The sequence below is a fragment of the Trichoderma evansii genome (assembly GCF_050947405.1).
Source record: "Trichoderma evansii strain SZMC 28006 chromosome Unknown GGI43scaffold_1, whole genome shotgun sequence".
Taxonomy (NCBI): Eukaryota; Fungi; Ascomycota; class Sordariomycetes; order Hypocreales; family Hypocreaceae; genus Trichoderma; species Trichoderma evansii.
This window is the reverse complement of record NW_028145205.1, coordinates 1,806,817-1,821,669: the sequence shown is the minus strand read 5'-3', so window position 1 is coordinate 1,821,669 and position 14,853 is coordinate 1,806,817. Positions and strand designations below refer to the sequence as shown.

At 49.9% G+C, this 14,853-nt stretch overlaps 6 protein-coding genes across 6 annotated transcripts; 3 read left to right on the top strand and 3 right to left on the bottom strand.

Moving 5' to 3' along the window:
- Positions 1-531: 531 nt before the first annotated feature.
- On the bottom strand, positions 532-2,060 carry GGI43DRAFT_17987 (YEATS domain-containing protein YAF9). The gene is made up of 2 exons (XM_083199829.1): positions 1,429-2,060; positions 532-1,363 (listed from the first exon to the last, which is right to left on the bottom strand). Exons 1-2 carry the CDS (start codon positions 1,664-1,666, stop codon positions 786-788), a joined length of 816 nt encoding a protein of 271 aa, XP_083066214.1. The 5' UTR covers positions 1,667-2,060; the 3' UTR covers positions 532-785.
- GGI43DRAFT_17832 (ubiquinone biosynthesis protein COQ11) lies at positions 1,874-3,132 on the top strand. The gene is made up of 2 exons (XM_083199812.1): positions 1,874-2,197; positions 2,307-3,132. The coding sequence occupies exons 1-2, from the start codon at positions 2,091-2,093 to the stop codon at positions 3,070-3,072; spliced, it is 873 nt and encodes a 290-aa protein (XP_083066213.1). The 5' UTR covers positions 1,874-2,090; the 3' UTR covers positions 3,073-3,132.
- On the bottom strand, positions 3,133-4,238 carry GGI43DRAFT_17723 (SYF2 splicing factor-domain-containing protein). Its single transcript, XM_083199798.1, has one exon. The coding sequence runs from the start codon at positions 4,090-4,092 to the stop codon at positions 3,193-3,195; it is 900 nt and encodes a 299-aa protein (XP_083066212.1). The 5' UTR covers positions 4,093-4,238; the 3' UTR covers positions 3,133-3,192.
- Positions 4,239-4,882: 644 nt separating this feature from the next.
- On the top strand, positions 4,883-6,951 carry GGI43DRAFT_17672 (uncharacterized protein). Its single transcript, XM_083199793.1, has one exon. It carries the CDS (start codon positions 5,009-5,011, stop codon positions 6,665-6,667), a length of 1,659 nt encoding a protein of 552 aa, XP_083066211.1. The 5' UTR covers positions 4,883-5,008; the 3' UTR covers positions 6,668-6,951.
- Positions 6,952-7,516: 565 nt separating this feature from the next.
- Positions 7,517-8,342, bottom strand: GGI43DRAFT_17662 (uncharacterized protein). Its single transcript, XM_083199790.1, has 2 exons — positions 8,186-8,342; positions 7,517-8,128 (listed from the first exon to the last, which is right to left on the bottom strand). Exon 2 carries the CDS (start codon positions 8,081-8,083, stop codon positions 7,637-7,639), a length of 447 nt encoding a protein of 148 aa, XP_083066210.1. The 5' UTR covers positions 8,084-8,128; positions 8,186-8,342; the 3' UTR covers positions 7,517-7,636.
- A 4,157-nt stretch (positions 8,343-12,499) lies between these two features.
- On the top strand, positions 12,500-14,063 carry GGI43DRAFT_17630 (uncharacterized protein). The gene is made up of 3 exons (XM_083199785.1): positions 12,500-13,342; positions 13,408-13,464; positions 13,527-14,063. The coding sequence occupies exons 1-3, from the start codon at positions 13,134-13,136 to the stop codon at positions 14,008-14,010; spliced, it is 750 nt and encodes a 249-aa protein (XP_083066209.1). The 5' UTR covers positions 12,500-13,133; the 3' UTR covers positions 14,011-14,063.
- Positions 14,064-14,853: the final 790 nt, after the last annotated feature.

Sequence of the window (14,853 nt, the reverse complement as noted above, 5' to 3'; positions counted from 1 at the left end):
CATGTGTCATCATCACCCAACCATCTGATGTTGTTCCTTTTTTTTCTATATCAAAGACACACCTTGTGCCAATGTAGCTAGTGGATGGTAGCATTACTGATGGGTGCCTCGATTCCACTGCCTAACCCCTTCCTCCGTACCCCTCTTCTCCAACTCATCGTAGTACAAACCCAGATGATCGAGGGGGTTAAAGTAGATCCATACACTTCCACCTTTGAAAAAGCCCAAGAGTAGCTGAGTGCCCAAAGGGACAGCCAATGATCGTCCAGATGTGGCATGGTGTCAAATGCCCAGTCAGATATGGCAGGGATTCAGACTGACAAAAGCGTCTGAATCATGGCTCTTAGCTCATTCGCCCCCTCAAGTTTATGCAGCCATTTGCTGCGGCCTGCGGCATAACTTTGCTCGCCGCCAAGATTTGCTTATTTTTGTTTCCTTTAAAAATAAACAAGTAGATAATAGCCGTTAAAAAAGTGGCTCGGCGATGTGTTGGCAGCCGCTGAACCAACGAACCCAAGCTCAGAGACAGGCCGAAAAGTACGGTTCTGACGATGGCATCCTGCTTGAAACACCGACAGCCTACGCCGTCAACCTTCCGTCCGGAAGAAAAGGGGCGGGGTTCTGGTCCAAGGCTGCATAAAGCATAACGTCTTTGATGTTCTTTGGTCTTCCACGGACTTGCTCCTCGGCTTCGGTCGGGGAGAGGACTAGAATCATGAAAGCCGACGAGGACGCCTCTTACGTGAGCTTCGCACCGGCTGCGGCGATGATGGCGTTCCTCCTTTCTATGAAGTCTTCACCGCTGCCGCGTTCTCTGCCTTGAGCTTGGCCAGTTGCTCTTCCTTCTTCTTTAGCTCGGCCAGAAGCTGCTTAGCCATCTGGTCCGTCTTCAATTGCGCATCCGAAAGCTTCTTGACCTCGGCGGCCTCCGTCTCCCGACTGAACGGCTGGCCGGGCCGATTTGCGCTGGGTATCATGGCCGTTCGCTCCCAAACATCGCCGCTGTCCGGCGCGGGGAGTGGGGGCGGTGCGCGGTTCTTTCCCTTGCCCTTGCCTCCTTTGCCTCCTGCGGCCGGTTTCCATCCCTTGGGCACGGCACCAGTAGTCAAGATCTGGTAAAATGCTTCGTATGGTTCATTGAACAATTGCTCTTCGTAGCTCCAAGCCCGGACCTCGCCATTAGCGGCCACCATGGACTGCTTTTCCTCTTCGGTTCTACCGTACGGATGGAGGCGCAGATAGTGGTATAAAGTCTGAGGCTTTTCTCCCGAGTCGTTAACGTAGTATAGCTTCACTGTGATGTCAAACTCTCCCCATCCTGTCTCGTTGACGACGAATGGCTTTCCAGGTTCTCCTTCAACCACTGTTAGACGATTAGCTTGCAATGTTCTACCACGTGGAGAACAAAAGAAGAGGCACAGAGCTTACTTCGAACGTAATTCGGGATAGACTCGTGTAACTTAAACTGCACGCGCCGCAACCAATACGTGATATCGGTATCTTCCATGCCCCGTACAAAAACCTGCCATGAATGCGTGTGGTTATCAGGCGTCCCCGGTGGTCTTGGATTCGAGTCTGAGAAGGGAAGCGCCGTGCTGCCGATGACAAAAGGCCGTCGGATTTGCGTCAGCTTAACACGCTTTCCGAATTGGTTTGACGGCGCCATCTTTTCTGGCTTTGCAGCGTCAAAACGCGGTTGCGAATGTGATGGAGCTTTGCGCGTCGATGACGGTGGGGAAAAAAAGTAAAAGAACGAAAGTTGAGAGACGCACTTGTCGTTCGCAGCCTTGCAGATATGTCATTGGGGCCCACTATTTTTGTAGCCAATTATATCCGCCACTGCAGAGCTTCAGCAGTAGAGTTCCTCAGCCTTATAGGTGCTAAGCTCTTAGCTACGTGATGATTTCATCGACTCTCCGCATGGCCTGATTTTACCAGAGAGCTTACAATCTTTCAAATTTCGCTCAAACCATCCAATAAGCTCCAATAATATTCATTCATCGACCCAATTATTTGTTTCTTATACTCAGTCTATCATTGCCTCCTCATAGAAGGCTAGCAAAGCTCATTCACTCGAGCTTACGGTAGCCATGTCAGCTGCGGCCAAGAAGATTATAGTCTGTGGAGGCAATGGCTTCTTAGGGTCCCGGATCTGCAAATATGCCGTGGCTAGAGGCTGGGACGTAACATCAGTCAGGTAGGTGATCTACGCATTATACCTCATCTCATTGTCTGTAGCTTATATGCAAAACACCCCATTTTGCATGAGATCACAATTGCTCACATAAACTTTTGGCATTAAAAAGCCGCTCAGGTGAGCCAAGATGGGAAAATGTCACATCTACGGCAACTCCTCCGCCATGGGCTCACAAGGTCTCATGGGAGCGAGCCAACATTCTTGAGCCTTCAACCTATGCGCCCTTACTAAAGGGCTCTGACTACGTTGTTCACAGCATGGGTATCCTGTTAGAAGCAGACTACAAGGGAGTTGTTTCTGGCAAAGAATCGCCCATTACAGGACTTCAAAAAGCATTTGCTTCAGTTCGAGATCGAGGTGTCGACCCCATCCACAGTCAGCCTGGAGAGAGCATTAAGCCCTCCAATACCAAGGATCAACTATCGTATGAGGTCATGAATAGAGACAGCGCAATTTCGCTTGCTAAACATGCCGCTGCCGAGAACACCAGCGCCTTTTGCTTCATCTCTGCCGCAGCTGGAGCGCCAGTTCTCCCTCATCGATACATTTCTACCAAAAGAGAAGCCGAAGCGGCCATAACAAGCAATTTCCCCCAGATGCGCGGCATCTACATGCGGCCACCGTTCATGTATGATAGTTCCCGCAAGATCACCATGGGCATCGCCGCCGCTGCTGGTGCTGCGTCATTCTTCAACAGCCTAACAGGCAATGTTCTGAAAAATTTCATGGGCGCGGCTGGAACAAAGCCTCTTCAAGTGGATACAGTCGCAGAGGCTGTAGTCGAGGCGCTCGCGGATGAGACTATCAAGGGTCCCGTGGAAATTGGGCAGATCGAAGAGCTTGCTTCCAAAGGATGGAGGAAGTCAATGCTGTAAATTAAAATTCATGTATCATTAAAAGCAAATCGCTGTATATCTATATGTGCAAATTAACCCTGAAAAGAAGCAACACCTTTCATATACATTAATATTAATGTCCAACTCCCCTTTAACACTTTATATCATTGTTCCACGCTCAAAGCTGTCTCTGATTTCAGCCGTGTACTTGTTGTAGAAACGTGACAGCTTCTGGTTGAACTGTTTGTTCTTCTCGTTGATGTATGTGACATCTCCATCTTCGCCGTTCTGCGCCATCCGTTCCTTTCTCTTCTTGAGGCGGACATCTTCCGCGCGCTGAAGATCCTTGACTAAGCGGTCAATAGCTTCTTTGTCGGGTTTGTTTTGAGTAAATGATGTCGAATCCGCGGTTGAGTAGAATGTGCCGTCTTTATCCACAGCAATAAGCTCTCCATCCTCCGTCTCGACGATATCCAGACCACCAGAGGCTGCAGCCTTTTCGATGGCAGCCATCTTCTGCTTTTCGTACTTCTCCAGATCGGGGTTGATATTGCGCAGCTGCCTCTTGTATGACTTGTTGGCTTCATGGTGATAGTCTTGGAAGGCATTGTTATCGCGGTGCGCCCCCTTCTTCTTCATGCGCTTATCCCACTTTTCGCTCTCGTCCACGGTCCAATCCCAGGCTCGCTTGCGCTCGAAATCCTCTCCAGCCTCTTCGGTATCCGCCTTGAGTAGTTTATGGGATGCGATTGCATGTCTCCGATGCAAAGCAGTGAGTTCGCTCGGATTCGTAGAGAGGCGTTGTGATTCTAGACTTGCTTCTTTGAAGTTGGTTTCTGATGATTTCTTGGCGCGAGCTTGAAGGGCTTTGAATCGAGCCATGCGGTCATTGGCTTTAGAAGCGCCATCGGGCTTGGATTCTTCTGACTTGGATTCGGGCTCAGGCTCTGATTTGGATTCTGATTGGGGTTCGGATTCTGGCTCTGGCTGGGATTCTGGTTTGGATTCGAGCTCAGGCTCGGGCTTGGACTCGGGCTTGGTTGCCATTTTGGAGCGCATTATCTGATCGTCTGGCGGATAGAATTGTGTTTATTGTTTACCAAGTATCGTCGCTAAGTTATATTCCAGAAAAGTTTCAGTGATAGAATTTCTGACGTAATTTGGCTTTGTTAATTGCTGAACTGAATCTTCCAGGCGCCTCACCCTCGTATCAGCTAAATTCGGATTTACGTGGCTGCGCTTCCGGCGACACGCTCAGCAGTCTCTTTCAGGCACCGGGATAATGTCGGCTAGGTATCAGTGAACAACATCGACAGGATACTATCACGAAGAGCTGGGTAGATAACACAATTTCATATTCCGTTGCGCTTGAAATTTCTATCCAACGGTTAATCGCTTATTATAACATCGAGATCATCTAGTTGAACCAAATTCATCTGACCAGCTCAAAACAGTCAAATTTGGTCATGGCCGTGTAGCTAAATCAAAGTCACTTAGCTCCATCATCCTAACTAATTGCCATGCGGTTCTTCTAACTATCACTGCCTCATAAATAAGATTTACAATACAGTGCCGTAACTTAGATAAATAGCTATAGTAGTCGTATTATGTATTAGATACGCTTTACGTTTTTCTATTCTTATTTTCTGACTATATTATAACCTAAGGCACGAGTGCAAAGCCTGCTTGAGCTACCGCCGTAGACCCAGCAGAGATAGGCGGAAGCACAGCACGCTACGTTAGTGGGAGGTCCAGCGGGGGTCCACTGAGCGTTAGTGGAATCTGGGGTAAAATAGGTACCTCGAAAGACGCTGTAATTAGGCTCGCGTGAGCAGTACACACATGTACCGTTCTCCTAGGCAAGCGATGCAACCATATTTTGCTCACGTTGCAAATTGCTCAAAGAAGCAGAAAAATCCGTGAATGCTGAATTCAGGCTTATGGAACAGCCACGCCCATTGAACCTTTGCTCAAGATGATAAGCTCAAGATCGCCCTGGGGGCTTCGGCTAGCAAGCTCGTCTCATCGCTTTGTGGCGCACAACCAGAGGCGTTCCAAAGCCTTCGTGCGGAGAATCGACAAGAACAATGAGGTCTACTACACAATATCCAACAAGCGGCCGCCAAAGTCTCCAGACTCAATTCCTGTTCGAGATGACTTCTTTGAGATGCCAGATCTACTGCTGGATCTCGACGCCGAAGATAGCCGATTTGTTCGTCCGGTAGACGAGGCTGACGACCTACGTTTGGAGAGGAAATGGGACGTTAATCCAAAACGACTTGCCGTTCAGGATCAATTGAAGGAGCTGCAAACGCAAATCTCAGAGTCACGGCGCAAGGCTGATGATATCTTGTCGAACCCAACCAATATCTGGAGGCTCAGTCCACAAGACATTTTATCAGCAGCTCTTCGCGGCACACCAACTGTTGTCGATGAGATTCACCCACCCATGATGACCCCTGAAGCCTCCCGTGACTCGAAAGAACTCGCCTTGGGAAATGATTCTAGACTGCTTGAGACCCTTTGCCGAGAAAACGGAATCCCCTCACATGCTTTACGAGATGATCGAGTCCTTCTGGAGTGGATGTGGTTACGATATAAAAACCTCAAGCGGTCCATGGAGAATAGAAGTGAAGAGCCATTATCACCTGCTCAGCTATCAGATGCTCTGAAAGATCAGACATCTATCCTTGGTATCCGTCGGCTGGTGTTTCACTCTCTAAGATCGGTTGAGGTAGCCAAGACATATTTTCCTAAACAAAAGGGGGGCAACAATGGGCCGAATGTCCCTCACGAAATACGCAACGCTTGTTTAAGAGCTATAGCTGAACAGCCAGAGAAAGCGGCTGCACATCTGGAAACCCTGAGTTTTCTCGGAAATCTGGCCGCAAGACTGTCAGGTCATATTGGGCCTACATTAACTGGACTGGCGTTACGACTCTCAGCTGAAGCAGGAGTTGTGGGAGCGATATCTGAATGGCTACGTCGTGGATTTGCTGATAATACGTGGGAGATAAATCGTGCGTCATCGACTGATGTAGCAGAAACGCTCAAGACGTTTATTCAGCAGTTGAGCAGAGGCCTATACGCCGTTCACGACCGACAGTTACTATTTCAACTGTTTACTGGGATTGAACATGACTCTCTCTCGAATGACTCTTTCCGCTCTCTTCCTCTATACTATCTTAGCGAGCAGAGCAAGGTCTCTACAGACGAAGCATACGACATGTACGCATCATATATCATGCTTCTAGGTCACCTAGGAGCTGTGAGAACTCTCTGGAAGGAATGGTATGCTTCAAGGCCAATCGTGGAGCGCTTTTTAAAACCAGATGGCAGCTCTCAAAGACTTGAAGCCTTGTATGAGGCATCGTTACGCAGCGCTCTTCATGTGGCGGCGCCCATGAACACACAGGGCTTTCCCGACATGGAGTTGAATGAATGTGTGGCGCTGGATTATCATTCAATAGGAGCACAGGATACTACCTCATGGTTTGCCAGCGGAGCAGAATTAGCTGGGCCAATTGAGTCTAATGGCAGTGCTTCTCCGGAACTGCCGTCTTTCAATCTGCCTCTTGATGAGTGGACTACGAGAATCTACCACATTCTTCGCCAAAATCCTTTGTCAACTTAGTGATTAGCCATAAACGTTAATATGGCCATTCACATCACTAGAAAGAAGATGACCTATGCTATTTTCAATTATTCAGGCAATCTTGTTGCTCGTAGGAAGACAGGTAGCGAGCAGTTCCAAGAAACAAGACAAGCGACGACGCCATACAGGCACCTCGGATACAATAAATCCAGAGCTCATGAAACATGGCTTGTTCCAGAAGCAAAGTTTAACCGTTTGGAATGTAAAATATGAACTTCATATGACGACGACGTCTACATAGGATTGAGGCGCTCCGATCTCGCTCAGGGACACAAACTCAAATATATTACAAGAGAAAGGCAATGGGCGCCACCCCCTTATCGCACATACTTATCTTTCGTATCTAAGATATCGTTTAAATGTTTACCCATTTTCCAATCGATATGCTATCAACGCAGAGCTCGGCACATATTTCTTATCGGAACGCTTCCTATCGGCAATTGTCCATAGAAACTACAGTATGTAGATAGATTGTACGTGGGTAGGGTAATCAATACAACCGGGATTCTAGAAGCGCACGGTTATTCACCCCCTTTCGCTTCCTTGGTCAATATGAGAGGTACCGAACCCCCGTGCTGGCAATTGCTATCCACCACGGTGGGTAACGCCGGCTTCCAATCTCATCAAACTCAATGCTAGAGGCATTCTTTTCGATCCGGATGCCCGGCTGGCAGGCAGTCTGTGCGACCTTTTTTGTTTCTTGTTTCATGAAAACCCTGAATCGTTAACCCTAATCTATTTTAAACTCGCTCAGGCACCGCATTAGATAGGAGAGAGCGGCGGCATAAATTGACACACGTGTGTGACAAGTGCAGCATGGCATGTCCACCAAAAAAACAGGGAGCAAGCAATCTGGATCTGATGCTTGTTCAGGAGGGAGCAAAATTTATGCCGCGAAGCTTGGTACTAGGGGAGCATTACTCGTATGTGGACAAGCAGCATTCATTACTAGCAAAAACGGGGTTGGCAGTGTCCGGACCGATCCCGCGCAGATCCATACGGCGGGGATATTCCCCAAACTAGACCCATTTCGTTAAGATTAAGATTTTTTCTTCCCTGTTGTCTGGACAGTCGAGCTCGTTTGCATGGAGTCCAAAATAGGAGTCCAAGATGTTCGCAATAATTGAGTTGTATGAGTACAAGACAAGCGACATTCTGTGGCATTCTAGAATGGAAAGCAGAGCAGCCCCCCCGCTCGCTTGGGCTTTGATGGGAAACAGCTCCGGGGAATGGGAATCTGGCCGACTCCACAGAACAACTCCCGCCAAGGCAATAGATTTCAATTAGCAGCAGCTCGGCGAGGATGCTAGAGATACTACTTGCACGTACAGAGTACGTATTACAGTGCAAGTGCCGGGCCCCTTTCCGAGCCCGATTGAATGGTATGGCATGCATGACACGTACAAGATCAAGCAAGTAAGGAGATGGCAGCTGTATCGGCTGGTTACGAGTAAGCAGGCCATTAACCTGAGAAGCATCTCTCTGTGTAAGACATACATGCTACTAGTATGGCAGCATGGCGCATAACAGACTAACAAGAATGCACGGACATGCTTCCGATGGCCTCAGCCTGCACGGTTTTTGCATCAGCTTTCCTTGGAAGCCCAAAGTAAGATGCGGGGTGGCATCTGGTTAGGATCAAGTGGATCGACGGGTAATGAGATGCTGCCACCGCTTCTTGTTGTTCGTTTCATTTTGCCGTTTGAAGCAGTAGTTAGTGCCATCCCCATCCTGCTGCTACTATATACCGGACGAAGCCAAGCCAACAATGGAGAGTTGGGACGCAATGCAGAATATTGTTTTCGCCATCAACTGCGTGTGAGTTCTTGATTGGCAGAAACCTTCCTTGCATCCCTGTCAAAGGACCAGGCAGAGGCTCAATTGGCGGTGTTGAAAATTGGTATAAGTACATACATACAAAATGCCATGACAATGCCTCCATACGGCCGTGAAGACGGAGCCGCGGACCCAGCTGGGACTGTGGACGGTCTGGCGGTATGCCGGTAGAAACGGGCAGCGTCGCCTGTGCATATTCTCCATAGCAATGGCACTCAAGATGGAGTCGAGTCCGCCCAACAGGATCCCTGCCGACGGCAGCATTCGAGAATACGATGGGCCAATGTCAAGGGGCTCGCCATCGTGTCCGTTTTCCCACTGGAATCTCCTGATACAGGGCCTGATGGACTGATTGAGAAACGGACGATGGAATTGGCCAATCTGAACCCTGATGGCGAGGGGTGTGAAGAAAAGAAATTTTCTTGGATATCTTCTCCACACAAAAGACTCTGCGGCTACTCAAGGCAGATGAAATTGCCATGTGGGATTTTGCCATCTTGCTAACTTTTTTGTCTTCTCTCGTAATTTCTCATTTGAGGCAAGATCCAGTCAGCTGAACTTACTCAGTTTTGCATTTTCGCTTTTCTCTGCTGTGGGTGGGCCAAAGTAGCGAAATCCGACCATGGCTTCTTGGCTCTCTTTGTTCCCCATTCCCGCGGGCCTGGAGTCTGGAGAACGAGTCGCTCCAGCTCGGCGCCGAATATGGCCAGAACCGAATAAGCCGCCGGCGTGAGTGGGTAGCGCCGGGCAGCTAAACCAGGATCCAGGAGGGGGCAGACAGCGCAAAAGACAACGCTTAAGACAGCAGCTCCTGTTCTTTGTGGAGAGCCGCCGGCTATTGTGCGAGATAGACCAAGTCGTGCAAAACGATGGCTTCGATCCAGGAGAAAACAGCACTTGGGGCGATTCGGGCGTAGACCCAGGCACCAAAAAGTAAAAGCTATTAAGGACAGATGGCGCAAGAGTCAATTCCTCGTCTTACCAGCGGAATTCGGATGCTGTGGTCTGTCAGCCCTAACTGGGATATTTACCTTTTTGCTGTCTGACAGGCAGAACGCCAAGCACTCTCAAAGCTACTGTAAGATTTGAACGCTGAGATGCGCCTTGGGCATGGCGGCATTGACGGGAGAGGGACAGAGCCCCGCGCCATGCAGTCTATATTAGCATCAATAGATTTTTATAGAGCTAGCAATTGGGACAAGGGTCGGGCCAATGCCTTGAGCATCCGGGGTTTGGCCCAAGACAAGGCTTTTGTAGCAGGCCTACGGGCAGCTTGGGGTTAGTAGTGGTCAAAACCCCCCACCCAGCGAGTCAAGACTTTGGATGAAAGAGCAGTAATAGAGCACGTGTGGCACGTGTAGCACTGAATATCGCTACTAGACTAGCAGTAGAACCATGGGCCAAGAGGAGCCCAGCTGTTGGTTGGTATAGAGGCTAGCAGACGATAGTAGGAGCATGGCGAGGATTGGAGGTTTCGAAGCGAATCACGTTCGTGGAGCTGCATGCCTGGAATCTGCATCAGTGCAGCTCGGCTAATGCTCCTCGAGCGCTATTCAGCCAAGGCCACGACTTGTCGTAAACGACTAGCCATTGCAGGCGAGAAAACGGAGGGGGAAAAAAAGAATATTGTTTTGGGGTGTTTGCCAGGGGTGATGGATAATACTGACGGAACACAGCACAGGACAAGGTACAAGGCAAGGCCCTGCGTCGAACGTACAAGGAAGGACTCGTACGAGTGCTCGTGCCAGCACACAGAACAGGATTTTTCGTTTGTTGGGAAAAGTCAATCGAGCAATACGTAAACAGGCGATGTGATGGCAGAAAAGAGGAGAATTGCGAAAGTACCTGCGCAAATGAGTCGGAGTCCGTGAGCCGCGAGGCTCGGAGTACGAAATAGTATTGTTGAGGCTAGAGGGCAGGATTTTTTACGGTTACAGTGCGTCTGCGTCATGGGACATCAAGGTTAGATGGCGGGCTACCGGAGCCAGCAAAAAAAACACCGTGATGGCTCTTCAATATGCCGTATTTCTGTTACTATTCGTGTCTACTAGATGGACCCCCAAAACTCAACCTGTGACTGCTAATTGCTTCACGACACTAAAAAATAATGGATTACGAGTTACAGAGCGTGAAAAAAATTCTATTCATGCCGTTTCTCGCATCACTGTTGCGTAATCCAGTGTTGCGACAAAGTAAACCCCGTGGCCCCGAGGCCTCGGGCGCCGCACACGCTGATTGGATCGTGGCGGTGGAAATAGCGGTTTTGCTGCGCTGGTTAGCAGCGTTTGGGCCTGGAAACGTGCTCGCTGGACTGGATGACTGTGCAGGCCCAGCAGCCCATTTTTTGCGTCGTCGCCTGTACCGTCAGCTGGCGCCGTTTGTTCCGCCCAAGCAGCCCCAGAAAATATAGCAGCAAAAAACTCCACAGGGGGGGGTGATGATAGGTACATGGACAGCCTGTCATGGATATGCATGACTGAAGGTTTTTTGTCCTGTTTCACTTTTTTTGCATTTTAATTTTTATTTTTGACTTTGTGCGCAGGTACCAGGTGCTCTCACAGGGGAAGAGAAAATTTTCATCTGAGACATTGAAACAGCATGTTTGAATAGGAATGCAATGCTGCTCCGTAAAGGGCATCCGTTTCGAATTGTGTAGGTACTGGGAGCCAATGGCTGCGGGCTTGGAGGATCGCCCATCCAGCGCTGCCGTTGCAAGTACAGCGACCAGCAACGTAACGAAACGGAACTCGGGGCACAGCTGGTGCCTTGATGGCCCGTCCAGCGGCGGACCTGCCCAATTGTCTGCATGGAGTACCCGGTACCGCCGCTGCGTGCCAACTCAGGCGTGCTCCACCGGTGCATGTACCGCAATGCGACCTCGTCGTCGACCCGGGCGGGACGCATTGCTGGCGGAGTGTCGCACCGCCTGCATAAATGGCTTGTACGGACCATGTACCGGTACCAGAGGCCCCCCTGGGCTGTCCATGGCCCCGTTCCGTCGATCGCCACCAAAAGGCGCCGCACACAATCTCAGAGCCAAGGCCTTGTCCCTCCATTAGCTTCGCATCGGCGCCATCCCAAGATGCCTGCAAACTGCGCTTGCGATGCACTGCATGCGGTCGACGGGGACGCGTTGCTGCTGCCCATTGGCCTCCACCCGTGCCTGGCAGCAGTCAAGGCAGACGAGAGCTGCCGGGAATGGTAAATGTTAAATATTCGTCAGCGTCCCCGGATACGGGCGCAGCGGCTTGGAATCTCTTGCTTCTCTGCTTTTGCTAAAACGCTCACTCGCTTTTTCTAATCTTCTCTACCTATCCTTTTATGTAAAACGGGTACAATAGAGTACCTCGTGTAAAGCATTGTCTTGCTTGTCTTGCCTGTCCCGCTTCGTACCGACACAAGCCTGCTCTCTACTCAATCGTGCCACACTATCACGTCAACTCCTTCTCAGCGAGCACATCATTCGCGACTCATATTCACCAAGGCTTATTCTGTGCTACTCACTACCGTCCAAAGCCGGCTAATAAGCAACCGTCAGCTTTGCCCGCCTTTCACAGCCAAATAAGCATCCAGCCCGTCTTACAAGTTGCTGCAAGCGAGCCCAGCCCTACCATCCTTCGCTGTCCCTCTTCAAGCTCGTCAAGACCACCAATCATTCCATCGCCTTCTGTGTCCACATTTCAAGCAAAAGGACAGCATAAGAAGGGCGCAAAAAAGCTATTTTTTTTTTTCTTGTCCCAGAAAAAAAGCTTTACACAAGAGAAAAAAAAGAGCCCACATAATCAGAGTCATCGTTGCCTGGTACTATCGCGACATTGTGGAGCCGGGCGTCGACAGTGTCACCGCCGCTGTATTTCGGTACCTTGAAACTTTCGCTCAGCGGACTCCGCTTTCGGCTACCGTCTATTAATCAAATCACGACATCACAAAACGAGTCACTCACCCGTTACTTATTTCTTTCTTCCATCTCCCTTACATCGGAAACTTCACATCTCCCTTTTTCTACTTTGCTTTCCATTGCAATTCTCGATCCCGCCAACAGCCGCTCCGCCTCAATTCGGCACCACTATTTCGGAATCCCGTGCCACTTACACGAAGCCGCCCTTTATCTCACCCACCTATAACCAGCGCTACTGGGTGCCCATCATCTGACTGGCGATACCATTGCTACCCATTACCACTACTACTATATTTGGTTCTTGAGCGAACACAAGTCAACAGACTGATTCCTGTCAACTGAGCACCAGAGTGGATAACCATTGTCTGCCTGACGAATCGATCTGCGCCATCCTCCCATCCTTCCATCTACCGGATCCTGTCGATCAACGCACCCTCCTTGAGTGTGACTTCAGCCAATCCATCGCATGTGAACAAGCCGTCCCTCTCTAAATAATTACAACCTGTTCAAATCTTCGTGCTGTTCAAAATACGACTCGTCACACAACACAGCCCTACGGCAACCTGTCGGATATAAGTCAGCTTCCCAGGCCTTGATCATCTCTCCAGCTAGACAGTCCTGGTAGTTCTATTCACTTCTACGAGCTACCAGGATAACAACTTCAGCCTACGCGCTTCTACTACATCAGACGTAGTATCTTTACCATTTATAATGCCTCATCAGCGACGAAAGTCTGGACCTTACTCTACCCACTCATCTACAACAGACGTTCGAAAGGCTGTTACTGCAACTCCTGCGCAATACAAGCGACCAACCATGACCCGACGACACACCCCATCCAGTGCCCAGAAGCTGGGACGAGGCAACCGGGAGTACACCGAGGTGTATGATAACGAGAGGGAGAGCTTTCCTCAGTTTTGGTAAGGAAGCATCTCTCCTGTTGGCGATGCCATAGAACTCTGACTGACTTATCCTTGTATTACAGCATGACCTGCGAAAAGCAATTTATCCCCCATGGCGAGATGTTATACTGCTCCGAGACGTATGTTGACTCTGGTTTCGCATGATACAAATTCCACAAGTACTGACAATATTTGTTTATAGATGCCGCTGGAGCGACCAAGACTCATCTATGCAGCAGCCGTCTTCCATTCACAGCTACTTCAGTGCTGCGCATACTGCCCAGACTCACTACACTCTGGAGAAGCCCGAGCCCCGTGATATTGTGCCGCGAGCATCGCCGTCGAGGCCCAGCTCCATGCACTTTACCAACTCCCCGCCAGCAACGCCAGGCAGCACACTCAACTACCACACCTCCGCCATGTCTGCCCTGCGATCGCTAAACATGAGGCCGCCCAGCCCTACCTCACCCACAGGAAGTGGCATCTGGCCCTTCAGCCGCAGCTCGGGCAGCCCCAACAACTCGTACACGCGACACTCATCCGGCCACACTTACGACTTAGGCTACGGCAGCGCCTACTCACACGAAGCTGGCATGGAGCGACCACTACCACCACGAAACCCTGGCAGCAGCTCCAGCTCTCGGCCAAAGAGCATCGAGCTGCTGGTCCCCATGTTTTCTCGGTGATTTCGGACGCAGTGGTGTGTTTGGGAGCTTCCTTAGCGCTGCTCCTCTCCACCCCCTTGCGGATGGCATAACGGCTAGCAGCAGCAGAACCCTATCACCGCAGTGGTTAACTAGGCGGATGGGACTGGCGCATCTTAGCCACCGCTGTTGTTGGCAGATGTTGCGATAGCGCTGCAGCTCTCACCGCGCCTCTCCGCACTTTGCTCACAAGCAGCAAGCCGACGTTTGCGGGGTTGACAGGGATTCGTGTTCCAGCCGGCAAGGGGGTCTCAACACCATCAACTGACATGCGGAACGGTCCATCCTCGCATCTCGGCCCCTTATGCCTGTGCTTATGCCGCTGGTCCCCCCACGGACTGCTCTGGACCGAGTTTCCTACTCAGCTGTCGTCATTGTTTCTCATTTTCGGGCGTTGTTTTTCCAGGGAGACGAGACAAAAGTTTTGATATTACCTTTTTCGCTTTTACCCATTCTTATTACTACCACTACTAGTTATGTTTTGCTTGTCACCGCCAAAGAATGGAGGGGTTGGCTCCCCGGAGCCTTTACCAACTTTGGACGGTCTTGATTTATCCCCCTCACAGCGCTTTTTTTCCCATTCTCATTCAATATTCCCCAATTCTCTTATCAGCCGCTTTCACCGTCACCTTCCACCACATATGCGGCCGGGGCCTATCTTTGGCGTCGCTCCGCTTTCCGACTCTTATCTACGACTTTTATCTTTCCAACTCTACTTATCTCTCTTATCCCTTATCTTTTCCTCTCTCTCTCCTACTCTATTATTTTACAAAGATTTTTTATCGCCTCTAGGCACACAAAAATGAATGATATATAAGATGGAAT

What these genes read in the sequence shown, in the direction of transcription:
- GGI43DRAFT_17987 (XM_083199829.1), bottom strand. Translation starts at nt 1,666, where the DNA reads ATGGCGCCGTCAAACCAATTCGGAAAGCGTGTTAAGCTGACGCAAATC. An exon ending in TATCCCGAATTACGTTCGAA is followed by an intron (nt 1,364 to 1,428) that starts GTAAGCTCTGTG and finishes ATCGTCTAACAG; the next exon opens with TGGTTGAAGGAGAACCTGGA.
- GGI43DRAFT_17832 (XM_083199812.1), top strand. Translation starts at nt 2,091, where the DNA reads ATGTCAGCTGCGGCCAAGAAGATTATAGTCTGTGGAGGCAATGGCTTC. An exon ending in TGGGACGTAACATCAGTCAG is followed by an intron (nt 2,198 to 2,306) that starts GTAGGTGATCTA and finishes GGCATTAAAAAG; the next exon opens with CCGCTCAGGTGAGCCAAGAT.
- GGI43DRAFT_17723 (XM_083199798.1), bottom strand. Translation starts at nt 4,092, where the DNA reads ATGCGCTCCAAAATGGCAACCAAGCCCGAGTCCAAGCCCGAGCCTGAG.
- GGI43DRAFT_17672 (XM_083199793.1), top strand. Translation starts at nt 5,009, where the DNA reads ATGATAAGCTCAAGATCGCCCTGGGGGCTTCGGCTAGCAAGCTCGTCT.
- GGI43DRAFT_17662 (XM_083199790.1), bottom strand. Translation starts at nt 8,083, where the DNA reads ATGCATGCCATACCATTCAATCGGGCTCGGAAAGGGGCCCGGCACTTG.
- GGI43DRAFT_17630 (XM_083199785.1), top strand. Translation starts at nt 13,134, where the DNA reads ATGCCTCATCAGCGACGAAAGTCTGGACCTTACTCTACCCACTCATCT. An exon ending in GAGAGCTTTCCTCAGTTTTG is followed by an intron (nt 13,343 to 13,407) that starts GTAAGGAAGCAT and finishes CTTGTATTACAG; the next exon opens with CATGACCTGCGAAAAGCAAT. An exon ending in ATGTTATACTGCTCCGAGAC is followed by an intron (nt 13,465 to 13,526) that starts GTATGTTGACTC and finishes ATTTGTTTATAG; the next exon opens with ATGCCGCTGGAGCGACCAAG.